Source organism: Nannobrachium achirus (assembly GCF_963921795.1).
Source record: "Nannobrachium achirus genome assembly, chromosome: 17".
In the NCBI taxonomy this organism is placed as follows: Eukaryota; Metazoa; Chordata; class Actinopteri; order Myctophiformes; family Myctophidae; genus Nannobrachium; species Nannobrachium achirus.
This window is the reverse complement of record NC_137824.1, coordinates 5,786,458-5,800,104: the sequence shown is the minus strand read 5'-3', so window position 1 is coordinate 5,800,104 and position 13,647 is coordinate 5,786,458. Positions and strand designations below refer to the sequence as shown.

The window sequence follows — 13,647 nt, the reverse complement described above, 5'->3', positions numbered from 1 at the left end:
ACTTTGGTACAAAGCATGTTGTACTTCATTTATACATTTATTGCATGTTCTATGCCTTTTTACATTTGAGTGATGTTTGCACTTTGGTACAAAGCATGTCGCACTTCATATATTTATTGCTTTTTACATTTGAGTGTGTTTGCACTTGTTGGTACATTGCATGTTGCACCTTTAATTGAACAGTTTTGTGTGATTTGTGTTTGAATAATGTTTGCCATTATTAGCGCGCACACACACACATAGTAAATTGATCAAAACTGTGATTACTAAACTATTAAAGTAACCTTTCAGTCCAAATGTTATGTTTTCATTTCCAGTGAAAGTGTACACTGTTATTAACAATGAGTAATAAAAGGGTATTTTTTTAACTTTAAATCGTCTGTATTTGTTTATTCTCTGCTAAGCCGTATAAAGAAGCGTGGTGTATAAAAATGACTAGAATCTGAAAATGTCACTATTTTGAGCGAGTGGCTGCACTGGAAAGCCAACAGAAATTGATTTTACACCTCTCCTGCTTAGCGGAGAGTGTGGAGTGATAGAGGAGGTCTCCCCGAACGTGTGCGTGTCTCCAAAGTGCCGACGCAAAGAGCCGTCTGCTCTCCAGCGCCAACTAGAGTTTGAAAATGCCTGAAAATGTCACTATTTTGAGCGAGTGGCTGCACTGGAAAGCCAACAGAAATTGATTTTACACCTCTCCTGCTTAGCGGAGAGTGTGGAGTGATAGAGGAGGTCTCCCTGAACGCGTGCGTGTCTCCAAAGTGCCGACGCAAAGAGCCGTCTGCTCTCCAGCGCCAACTAGAGTTTGAAAATGCCTGAAAATGTCACTATTTTGAGCGAGTGGCTGCACTGGAAAGCCAACAGAAATTGATTTTACACCTCTCCTGCTTAGCGGAGTGTGGAGTGATAGAGGAGGTCTCCGTGAACGCGTGCGTGTCTCCAAAGTGCCGACGCAAAGAGCCGTCTGCTCTCCAGCGCCAACTAGAGTTTGAAAATGCCTGAAAATGTCACTATTTTGAGCGAGTGGCTGCACTGGAAAGCCAACAGAAATTGATTCTACACCTCTCCTGCTTAGCGGAGAGTGTGGAGTGATAGAGGAGGTCTCCCTGAACGCGTGCGTGTCTCCAAAGTGCCGACGCAAAGAGCCGTCTGCTCTCCAGCGCCAACTAGAGTTTGAAAATGCCTGAAAATGTCACTATTTTGAGCGAGTGGCTGCACTGGACAGCCAACAGAAATTGATTTTACACCTCTCCTGCTTAGCGGAGAGTGTGGAGTGATAGAGGAGGTCTCCCCGAACATGTGCGTGTCTCCAAAGTGCCGACGCAAAGAGCCGCCTCCTGTCCAGTGCCCAATTTGTAAAGGCTATGCACTCCAGTGAACTGCATTTATCCATTTATAATGTTTTTCTAATGTTAATAAAACTTTTTTTTTACCCAGAAACACAATTAACATTGTGTGTGTTCGTTTTAATGCTTAATCTATATTTTGAATGTGAATATCATGGGACAATTACTCGTTTTTCAACATTTTTCAATTGCCTCAGGGGTACTCTTATTCTGAAGAGATCGGCACCGGCAGTCTTATTGCAGCTAACGCTAATGCAGCTGACTTCACATAGGCGAGGAGGAGGAGGAGGACGAGGAGGAGAAGAAGAAGAAGAAGATGGGTTGCGGTTTTGGAGTAGCCTGATACTTCAGTCCGCACATCACCACCCCCTGCTGGTGGGTGGTGTGTTGAGTCTGACGCTAGCAGTCAGGCTAGTTTTGGAGGGCCTGTTTCTTATTAATAATAAACTGTATTTATATCATCTTTCATGACAAGAAATGCAGCTCAAAGTGCTTTAAAGTGCAAACAGAACATGGTTACAATAAAACAGAAAAGATAAGAAAAACAAACAAACAAAAAAAAAAGAAAAAAAAATCTAAACTTCAATAAGAACTTGATCATAGGACCCCAGAACATTTGCCAAATAATGCGGACATGCATGAGAATAATATCAGCTAAAAACTAAAAGTAAAAACATAAAAACATGGGGATTTAAAATCAGCCAAAAGCAAGAGTGAATAAATGGGTATGAGTTGTGCTTTAAAGCTGTCTAAAGCTGTACAGTGATGCAAAATGTGATGGACAATAATGTTATTATTGCAAAGGAGTTTGAGAGGTTACACTTTACAGCATTGAGTTAACAAAGCTGCTGTTGTCACATCGTGTCTTTAGGCCTACATGTTATAAATACAGGCGAGCTTCTAGTGTTATAGATACAGGGTATAAATAGGGTACAAAGCTTTTTGGAATAAATAGCAACACTTTTGCAGTCGTATTATCACTCAACCGTCACTCGCCTCGGAAACACAGACTTTTATTTTGGCGGTATGTTTTCACAGACCTCAGTTGCTTGTTTTTCCCATAGAGTTGTTTTTCCATGTTTCTTTCTCTCTGGCAACCCCGCGTGGCCTGTCGGTCACATGACCCAGCAGCTCTACGGAAGCCGAGGCGGAACGCGTGAAACCAAACCAAGATGGCGGACAGCACGGTAAACAGCAGCAGCTCTCATCATCATGATGAGGGTTCTGCTGTGGGGTCCTCCATACAACCAGAACCAGAGGCCGCGGACCCCCCCAGGCTGGCGGACCTCCTGACAGAGGGCTGGAGGCTCTATGAGGAGGTGGACTCCACCACGGACCCCTCAGGGTCCACAGCCGTCCAGAACAAGGTCCGCCTGGGGCTGAGCAAGCTGGAGGCTGCTAACAGGTTATATATATGATAATCACTATCACCGTTAAGGGGTCCTCCCTCTGTACCACAGGTTCTGTGTTCCCCACAGGTTAACATTCACCAGGTTAGCATTCACTAGCGTTAGGGTTAAGGTTAGGTCTAGGTGGTAAGTGGGGAACATACAGTAGAACCTGAGGAACATAGGTACGGTCCCCACTGTTAATATCTGCTACATAACATTAATACTGGGGCTGAGTAAACTGGAGGCTGCTAACAGGTTTATATTACTTCATATTACATCAGATAAGAGGAAGCCAGAGCCGTAATCTCAGAAAGACATCTCTATGAAATGTAGTTACTGTATTATCTACTACTACACATTACATTAAAGACATCTCTATGAAATGTAGTTACCGTATTATCTACTACTACTCATTACATTAAAGACATCTCTATGAAATGTAGTTACTGTATTATCTACTACTAGTCTACTAACACATTACATTATTACTGGGGTTGAGCAAACTGGAGGCTGCTAACAGGTTATTACTGTTAATATTACATTTCTATCACTACATTACAATGGTTACATTATTACTGGCTGGGGCTGGGTAAACTGGAGGCTGCTAACAGGTAGAGCTGTCACGATTATTACATAATTGTCTAATTGCAATTATTTTGTCATAGTCACGATCGTTTCCATGCCAGGTTCATCATTTACGTGGTGTCCTATTATTACAATGTACAGATTATTAATTTGATAAGATTGTTTAGAATGATACTAGGTTCATTGTTTACCTTAGCCGCAACTTGCAACTCTAGTTTCTTTTAGAATCGTATCAACGATTGACAGGCTGACAGCCCATACATCCAAGCAAAAAAAAGTCCTATCTGATTGTATTAAACAATGTTAAACTCACTAACATCACAGCTTTTACTGAAAGCTTGAATAATCCTATAATAATTTCTTGCAAAGTGTTGGAGTTTGGAAGCGCTTGTGGGAAATCACTCAACGGTCCTGTGTACCACCTGGTTCTAAATGTCACATTATGCAGGAGCAGGGGTTGACACTAAGGTCTCAGAGACAGTACAGGTCATGTTCTACTTGCCCAAAGCTCATGCCCACTTGCCCAAAAGGTTAATTATAAAATGATAGGTAAGATTTTAATTGCCGCTTTCTTTACCTACTGGGGCTGTGCAATTAAAACATTTCATAGCTCAATACCTACATACAGTAACGGGAGATATGATTGAATATTATGTCTATGGTTTCACACTTCTTATTTTATATTTTAAAGTATAGCAACAGTAAAAACAGCACATTATGGGTAAACAGTTCTCTTATTTTACATTCCACAGACCAGAAGACAGAGCGCTCTGGCCACGTTCAGGTGTTTAGACAGATATCTGGTGTTGTGTTTATAGATGGTTGCGTCCCCTCTCAAATGAGCACTTGCCCGGTCGGGAAACCTGAAAGCAAACTCCACCTGCTGGGTGCAGGCGGGCAACCCTTAGTGTCAATGCCTGAGGACGCAGCGGGACTTTGCGTTATTGAAAACGAGCGTACACCAGCATTTAAGTTACTTGCAGCTAGGTTTACCTGTGATCTTAGATCACTGAGGCAATACACAGTCTCTCTGCATTTGTGTTTACCTTGCATGTAAGTCAGTCTGGTTAACAGCGCCCGATAAATGCCTAACATTGTACATGGTCAAATTCTTACCATCGCAACATTCTTTGCAAGACAAATGAACGGTAAACTAAACCCAAGGTTCTGATTGGTTCAGGATGGTAAACTAAACCCAGGTTTCTGATTGGTTCAGGATGGTAAACTAAACCCAGGTTTCTGATTGGTTCAGGATGGTAAACTAAACCCAACATTCTGAATTTCTGATTGGTCCAGGATGGTATCCCAGCTGGACCATGTTCAGGTCAATGAATGATAAACTAAACGCAGGTTTGTGATTGGTTCAGGATGGTAAACTAAACACAGCTTTCTGATTGGTCCAGGATGGTATCCCAGCTGGACCATGTTCAGGTCAATGAATGGTAAACTAAACGCAGGTCTCTGATTGGTCCAGGATGGTAAACTAAACGCAGGTTTCTGATTGGTCCAGGATGGTAAACTAAACGCAGTTTTCTGATTGGTCCAGGATGGTAAACTAAACGCAGTTTTCTGATTGGTCCAGGATGGTATCCCAGCTGGACCTCTTCAGCCGTAACGAGGAGCTGGAGGAGGTGCCCACGGAGGACCTGAAGTACCTTCTGCTGCCCGCCCTGCAGGGGGCGCTAACCATGAAGCTGAGCGGCCGAGACAAGAGGCTGGAGGCGGTACGAGCTGCACGACACCACTTCTACTGCTTCCTCAGGAGGTCAGTCATAACATAACCTCGCCCACCAGGCTTTCTGACGGAAAGCCTGGTGATTGTTAACAACGGGCAGTTTGATCCGGTCTAGGCGGAAACCACAAGCCGAAGAAGCGGCATCGCTTTGTTTTGGTTCCCTCCATTTGTTTCCCCAATCCCTATTAAAATGCTGGAGTAGCCTAGTGTAGTCTTGCCAGTCGCTACGAGTTGGACTAAAAGATGCATATCCCAAACACATTTTTCAAAAGCAAAACTACGCCGCATCAAGGAGTTTATTAGGTAGGCTCTAAAAGTATGTCCTCGAGCGCAGGGGAATTATTTTGGGTTAAAACTGAATCCGGTTTGATCTTTCCGGCAAATTGTAGTCCTTTGACTACTACAACATGATGTAAAGTGGTTTCCTCTCCCGACCGGATCAAACCTCGAAAAGTGAAGTGATCCCAGACTAGTCACAACATAAACACTTCTACTGCTTCCTGAGGAGGTCAGTTATAACATAGTCTCGCGTAGCCAGATATCTATTCCACAGTCTCTGAATGCTGCATGGAGTCTGGAACTACAGCTTCCGAACGACGAATATCTGAACTGTAGTCCCATTGGAAACATAACAGAAACACACTAGCACAGAGTCATTCTAATGAACTGTAGTCCCATTGGAAACATAACAGAAACACACTAGCACAGACAGAGTCATTCTAATGAACTGTAGTCCCATTGGAAACATAACAGAAACACACTAGCACAGACAGAGTCATTATAATGAACTAGTCCCATTGGAAACATAACAGAAACATACTCGCACAGACAGTCATTATAATGAACTGTAGTCCCATTGGAAACATAACAGAAAACACACTAGCACAGACAGTCATTCTAATGAACTAGTCCCATTGGAAACATAACAGAAACACACTAGCACAGACAGTCATTCTAATGAACTGTAGTCCCATTGGAAACATAACAGAAACACACTCGCACAGAGTCATTTGAGTGGCATATTCTTGTTACAATATGTGTGTATAGTTTAAGAAAACATTTGAAAACATCAGGGAAGTAACACCAACAACACCAGAGTAAGACAAAATAACGCCCCAAGAAAGAAGACATAATGCTTCCAGTAGGACATGTTATCGCTACTGCACCAAAAATGGTAAATGGTGCATTTATATAGCACTTTTATCCAAAGCGCATTACATTCACCCATTCACACACACATTCATACACCAGTGGCGGTGGAAACCATGCAAGGCACCAACCAGCTCACCGGGAGCAACTTGGGGTTCAGTGTCTTGCCCAAGGACACTTCGACATGTTGACAGGAGAAGCTGGGATTTTAACCGCCGACCCATGGATCATTGGCCAACCCACTCTACCTCCTGAGCTACAGCCGCCCACACCACCAAGGGAGCGGTTGCATCACATCCGCTTTATCTCGCACTCATAGTTAGAACTTCCGTCTCCCAGACTGTATGACGGGAACATTTGCGAATCACGGGAGTCAACAGTCTGGCCACGCGAGACTAGTCATAACATTAAAATCCTTACCAAACGTTTTCTTCACCAATGTGTTTGTAAAAGTCTAGTAAGTAACGCATCTCATGAATATTGAAATTCAGTTTCCCTAGGGGAATCAATCTGTGACAGCTGCATAAAGTTGGGGATAACCTTATTATGTAAGGGGGAGAAAATACAAAAATGTAATCTGCTTTAAGTAGCATGTGAGGGGTCAAACTATTGTTTTGTTTTCTTCTTATTTTTTTTGCATGAAAAACACTCCTTGGGCTAAAAACGGCCCAAACACAAAACCGTTTTTGTGATGAAAAAGTGGCTATGGTATTTTTTATTCCAAGGAATGTTTTTTCGAACAAAACAAACGCTTGCAATGGATTCAGAACCATGAAAACCCCTAGTTTGACCCCTCACATGCTACTACTTAAGAGCAGATTTGTTTTTGTTTTTGTTTTACCCTCTCAATAATAATAACGTTAATGTATGATAAAGTTCAACTTTCAGCATTTGTCATAGATTCCCAGGGAAAGTGAATGTATTCCCAGATTGTATATGTCTCTATCCAGGTGTGATAGATTCCCTAGAGAAACAGAGTGTATATGTGTCTCTCCAGGTGTAAGGAATACAAGGTGTGATAGATTCCCTACAGAAACATACTGTATATTTCTCTCCCCAGGTGTAAGGAATACAAGGTGTGATAGATTCCCTACAGAAACAGACTGTATATTTCTCTCTCCAGGTGTAAGGAATACAAGGTGTCAAAGTTCACCATGCCAAAGAGCTCTACCATAGAGGAGGAGGATGAGGAGGGGGAGGAAGGCTCTGGAGAGATCATCACAACCACGGTATGGTTTTATTTATAAACCTATTCATTTATTTACCCAAACTAGACCTTACCCGTTTGAAGATATGTGCTCCAATATATGTGCAGAGTGTGGGTTATGGAGAAATTAACTGTAACTGGTGCGTGTGTGAGAATATGTGGGAGCATCATAATGTAAGGAGCAACCCATGGAGGAGTGTTTATTTTTTGATGGATACAAATAATTTAACAGCTAAATTAGGTGAATAGAAGTATGGGGATGTATGCGCTTGCCATACCCGTCGGAAGATAAGACACACATCAAATGCACCCGGTGCATTAGTGACCCGTGCATGCAGGCAAACCACATATATGAGAGAGAGAGAGAGAGAGAGAGAGAGAGAGAGAGAGAGAGAGAGAGAGAGAGAGAGAGAGACTGCAACATTCCTAACTGTGAGATTGGTGTGTGTGTGTGGGGCTACAGATCCCATGGCCTGGAGGAACGGACCGTAACCCTGACAACAGGGTGTAGTGTTGAACAGAAGTGGTAAAGAAACGCTAATAAATAGCTTGAATTTGTGAAAAATGGAAATCGGGCTCCGTCACCGTCAGTATAATGCTAATGGCCAATGCCATGTGAAATTTGGGATCAGTTGGTGAAGAGATAAAGGTGGAAAAACATTTACTGACTGACTGACTGACTGACCTCCTACTGACTGACCTCCCTAATTATATGATAGATGGGAGCATTTGTGCGGCGCTCTCAGAGTTAAGGGGGTCATCTGAGAACCACTAGTACTAGTTGGACTCCTGATGTGCCCTAATACATAGGGCTGTCATGATTATAACATTTTATATGACTATTAATTGTCACTCAAATAATTGTGATTAATAATTTCATTGTTTTTGTCGTTGACAATTGCATTTCTGTTGAAGTTGCACATGGCAGATATGACACATAACCTAAATGTACAAAGACACGACTGACATATTTTACAACTTTATACTTAAAAAAGAACATTGATAGTGGAAATAGCTGATCTACAAGCTCACAGCACGTTGTGAGCTTGTAGATCTGCTATTTCCACATTTCTTTTTTTAAGTTTGAAAATATATGAACATTTTTCAACGTGGAAACAAATTCATCGTGATTAGACTATTAATTGTGACAGGCCTAGTCGTATATATTCTGAAGAAAACCTCAGAGTTACTACAGGGGGTCCTCCAATTCTTCCAATCCTTTTTATATTAACAACTTGAACCCTAGTGTCCATACTCTGAGAACTGTGTAGATCTAGAGCTTGTAGATCTGCCAACAATAGCAGATCTACAAGCTCACAACGCCTCGCAGCGCGAGGCGTTGTGAGCTTGTAATTGTGGGAATGAGGAATTTGCTATGAACAAGGACAAGTCTTTGCCCCACAGACACATTAAGTCCCTATCAGAGTCGGTACCGTGGTGAAGAGCTATCCACCGTGGTGTAGTCTTTTTGAGTCATACAACTACAACGTTACGCCATTCCTCGCGGTGAAGAGCTTTCCACAATTCCACCGTGAGTCCCGACACATCTCTCTGTTTTTACTATCAGACAGATAGGCTCTTCACCCCGTTCACTGATTGGTTGATCTAGACCAGTCAGTCACAGTGAATAGGACTCCACCGTGACTGACTATGATGGCCTTCACTTATATTATTTTCTGACTTGAGGTGGAAAGCTTTACACCTAAAATTTGCGGTGGTAAATATTGATGTCTCCCCCCCCTCTGCAGCCCTCTGCCCCGCCCAGAGCTCCAGACCTCGTTGCCATGGCGTCCCAGAGGCAGGCCAAGGTGGAGCGCTACCGCCAGAGGAAGGAGACGGAGAGCAGGATAGCAGAGATGAGAGGAGCGGTGGAGAACGGCCAGGCTGACGACCAGACGGTCAGGAGCTTCTACCTGCTGCAGGTCAGGAGGTGGGTAACAAGATGACCAGACGGTCAGCAGCTTCTACCTGATGCAGGTCGGGAGGTAGGGATGGGACGGTGTTATTAAGATTTCTCACCATTATTGTGAGCCCCAAAACATTGTGATTTACGATGTTATTGCAACGTTAATTATCCTGCGGGCAGAACATTTGCCAAACAAATAGCTGATCTACAAGCTCAAAATGTGTTGCGTTTGCGACGCGTTGTGAGCTTGTAGATCTGCTATTTTTTGCTAAAAGATTTGGTATAGAGTGGAAAAAAAGAGACAGTCACAAGTATGTTATTTACAGGTTTGTTTTACCAATTATAGAGGTTTTAAGTGGTATATTGCGACACGTTGTGAGCTTGTAGATTGGCTATCTTTTGGCAAAGACATTTAGTAGAGAGTAGGAAAAAAGACAGTATATCAAGTACATCATTTACCAATTACAGAGGGTTTAAGTGGTACCGGATATGCAGCTCGGCAAATAAAAGGTGAATTGATCCCAGTGCATGACGGACGACGATTTCACAATAATTTGAAAGCTCCACGATAGGATTATGGTGAGAGTTTTTAGTTATCAGTATAAAGGTTAATATCGCTCTGGTCCTTCCCAAGCGGAGGTGGGTGACCCTGGGTTATGGTGAGAGTTTAGTTTATCAGGATAAAGGTTAATATCGCTCTGGTCCTTCCCAAGCGGAGGTGGGTGACCCTGGCCCTAGAGGAGGTGGAGAGCATCGACCAGGAGATGGACATCCTGAAGAGGATGGGGTCCCTGAGCCACGGACCCCCGCACCCCCCCCCACCCTGCTAGACCCCCCATGAAGCCCTTCATACTCACCAAAGACGCTGTGCAGGTACCATGACACGCACACACTGTCACACACATTTATTTTAACCCATTTAGGCCTAGAATTATTGAATGCTTTAACCAGTGAAAAATAGCAGATTTACAAGCTCACAGCACGCGCTGCGAGCTTGTAGATCTGCTATTTTTGAAAAAAGTCGTGGAAATGTGTGCAAATCTTTGAATATATGTATTTTCAAAGCGAATGTTTGTAACTCAAATTTTGCTTCTGGGGGGTCCCTGGAACTAAATATTTTGATATGGCTGTCCGTGACCAAATAAATATCATTTTGCGGGTCCTTCACATGAAAAGGTTTGAGAACCACTGACATATAGTCAGAGCGTTTCAGGCAAAAATCGTGCACTTTATGAAAGAAGCATGAAATTTCGCACACAGTTAGAACATGCCATATGGAACATTTTTGGCTATAGGGGCATCGCAGATTTGTCTTGGGAAACTTGTGGGGGCCAATCAAAGTTAGGCACTCATAGACTTTACTATACAGTACAATAATACAAAAAATAAATATATGCTTTAAGTAGCATGTGAGGGCTCTATGTGTTTTTCGGGATTCTGAATCTAATTTAAGCATTGGTTTAGCATGAAAAACATTCCTTTCCGAGAAACGGCCGCCACAAAATACTTTATAAACATTAAGGATGTCCATAATTATAACACAAGAGGCAGCGCCACCAGGGCTCCAGACTAACTTTTTTCACCTACGTCCCGGGACCGTCCCAAAATACAAATTGAACCGTCCCCAAATGAATGTAATCCGTCCCAAAAAATAATAAAAATAATAATAAATTATTGCAGGCCTATTAGTATTACTATTATAATAATATGTATTATTATTGTTATTGTTGTTGTTTTTGTTGTTGTTGCTGCTGGTGAAATTGGCTTGACAATCCTTTCTATTTTTATACTGTCATTTGTGGCTTCTAAAAATCTTACCTCAGCCAGTTTGCTGGTGTGATTGTCATATACGGTAAACAAAAGAACCAATCATGCACGACTGTTTGAGGAATTACGGTAAAACTGGGTTTGTATTTTGTCCGTACGAACGTGTTGCGCGCTAATCTACAACCCTACAACTACGCGCATCCTCAGGGCTTTGAGGGCTTTTAGATCGTCTATATGCTCACCGCACCGCACAACACCGTCGTACTCGTACTGAAAGAAGTATAACCAGTGCCATCCACGCTTCATCGAGTGGAGAGTGCAGACGCGTGCAGTCTGCTCTGTGCTTCACAGCAAGCGATTCAGATGAACTGCTGCCGAAATGGAGTTATTTATTATGAGTGGACCGGTTGTTTTTGAGAGTTTTAGAGACACTACTGGACTGGAGAAAATAAGCTGCCACACGGCACGGGAACTTTGTAAAATGAATGCCAGCTTGCACGGCTCACGGCTGGTTGTGATGAAGTTGATTAGACGAACATATTCACATAACGTCTTGTAATTGGGAATATAGGCTATAGGTTTATAGAGATGACAAAAGTTAAACAAACCGTTGATTTAATTACAATGTGTCCTACTCCAATATCCAAACAACTGCTCGTGCTGCTCACTAAACGTAGGCTATGTGTCTGTGCTTGGTGCATTGACAGTGTTCCGTTTTACATTTTCATTAATAATCACAATCCAAATCATATAACGTTACTCTTTATGAGGCGAAGCAGGGGGCGGGGATGCTAAGATTTATCTCTCAGCCACAGCTTGTAGATCGGCTATTTTCCACTAGTTGTAACCCAGACAGTCTGTTCAAATTGCGCAGCATTTTAGCAACTAAGTACCTGAAAAGGATGATCAGCACTGCCTGTGGTAACTTCTTAAACATTCTGTTTACATCATAGCCTATTCATTTTCTGTGAGTCTCATGCTGCGAGTTTGCACACCATGGTTTGAGCAGTGACATTGATATGCGCCGTTGGCTCAAAAAAATCCTCTACGTCCCGAATGCGTCCCAGGGGAGATTCATTTGCGTCCCGAACACATATATTTAAGTCCCTGGGACGTAGGGATGCCGTTAGTCTCGAGCCCTGAGCGCCACAGATCACTTCCAACCCAGAGTAAAAACCAACAAAGGGTCAAACTCGTTTTTCTGCTATACCACCAAAATGTGGAAAGCCTTACCGAAGGCTATAAAGGAGTGTGGATCACTACTACTAGCATCCTTTAAAATTGCCCTGAAAAACCACTTACAGGCAGCAGCCGTTCGCAACTGGTAAAAAAATGAACCTAGCCCAACCCTACCCTCCCCTGCCGGCTTTGTATATACTGTTTGTTTAGACTTACTGTTTTCTTTTTTGTTTTTCTTTACATATCTACTGCATAGTACTGTGTTCTATTTGTCTGTCATTCAATGTTATATGAGATACTTCAATGGTTTCCAGTGGAAATAAGCTTAGTCTTTTCATGGATCTCCTTTTAGTAGACCTTGTACCAGTGAACTGTACCGTCATGAAACTGTACCTTTTCCTATGGAAACTTCTAATAAAGTCTTCAATCAATCAATCAGTCACAATGTTATGCTGTAACTGTCTGGACTGCAGAGTGAGTATAGTGAGCAGCACAACCCCAGAAGGGGGAATTTTTCCTACTCCATATAATCAGTGCTAGTGATGGCATGGTTGGCTACAGCTGAGTCCAGCATATAGTTGGGGGAACCCTGTGCTGTGGGGAACCCCCCCCCCCCCCCCCCCCCCCATTAGGGATTCAGGCAGGGATTCCCCTGCTGATGATGACGTCCCATCGGTAGAGTTGGTGACGTCAGTATTGTCCACAGCTCTGTCCAGCAGCAGCAGCGCTAGGATGGACAGAGAGAAGAGAGATGGAGGCTGGTGGGTGGAGGAACAATGAGGAGCTGACGGTGGATTAGCACCGCTGCTGCACCAGGGATCAAGAAGGACAGGAACTCAGGAACAGAGCTGTTGTGTCTGCTAACACAACACGGTAGCAGCAGATGTTAGCCTCCCATATTAGCCACAGTTAGCTTGAAGCTGAGGCTCACCGTAAACAACTTTGTGGTAACTTTGTAAAGGATTGCACCATAGCACTTCTTTACCTAGGTGTGCGTGTGTGTGTGTGTGTGTGTGTGTGTGTGTGTGTGTGTGTGTGTGTGTGTGTGTGTGTGTTGGTAACGTTTTAGAATGAATAACTTGGCCGATGATTGCACGATGAATTGATGATTTCTTTATGTTGTTTTATGCTGTTTTAAAGGGATGTAACACTTTCAAAACTTTTTTTTCGTCTAATCAGGCTTGTATGAACACCCTGAACAGTTTTTAATTTGCTTCATTCAGTATTTAGATATTTGATGTAAATGTTACCACCTCCAACACGCCCAGGCCCTCTCCACATACACACCCATTGTAACTTCAAACTCCATTTTAACCATGATAGATTCATTAAAAACACCCATTATTTTTTCTGGTGACTCATAATACCCTCCTAATACGTGAGCA

The 13,647-nt window shown here is 42.8% G+C and overlaps 1 protein-coding gene across 1 annotated transcript; it reads left to right on the top strand.

Moving 5' to 3' along the window:
* Positions 1-2,515: 2,515 nt before the first annotated feature.
* Positions 2,516-13,139, top strand: LOC308301980 (immunoglobulin-binding protein 1-like; the record flags this gene model as incomplete). The annotated part of the gene is made up of 6 exons (XM_080746125.1): positions 2,516-2,748; positions 4,902-5,084; positions 7,327-7,432; positions 9,159-9,340; positions 10,035-10,189; positions 12,969-13,139. 5 exons carry the CDS (start codon positions 2,516-2,518, stop codon positions 10,144-10,146), a joined length of 816 nt encoding a protein of 271 aa, XP_080602251.1. The 3' UTR covers positions 10,147-10,189; positions 12,969-13,139.
* Positions 13,140-13,647: the final 508 nt, after the last annotated feature.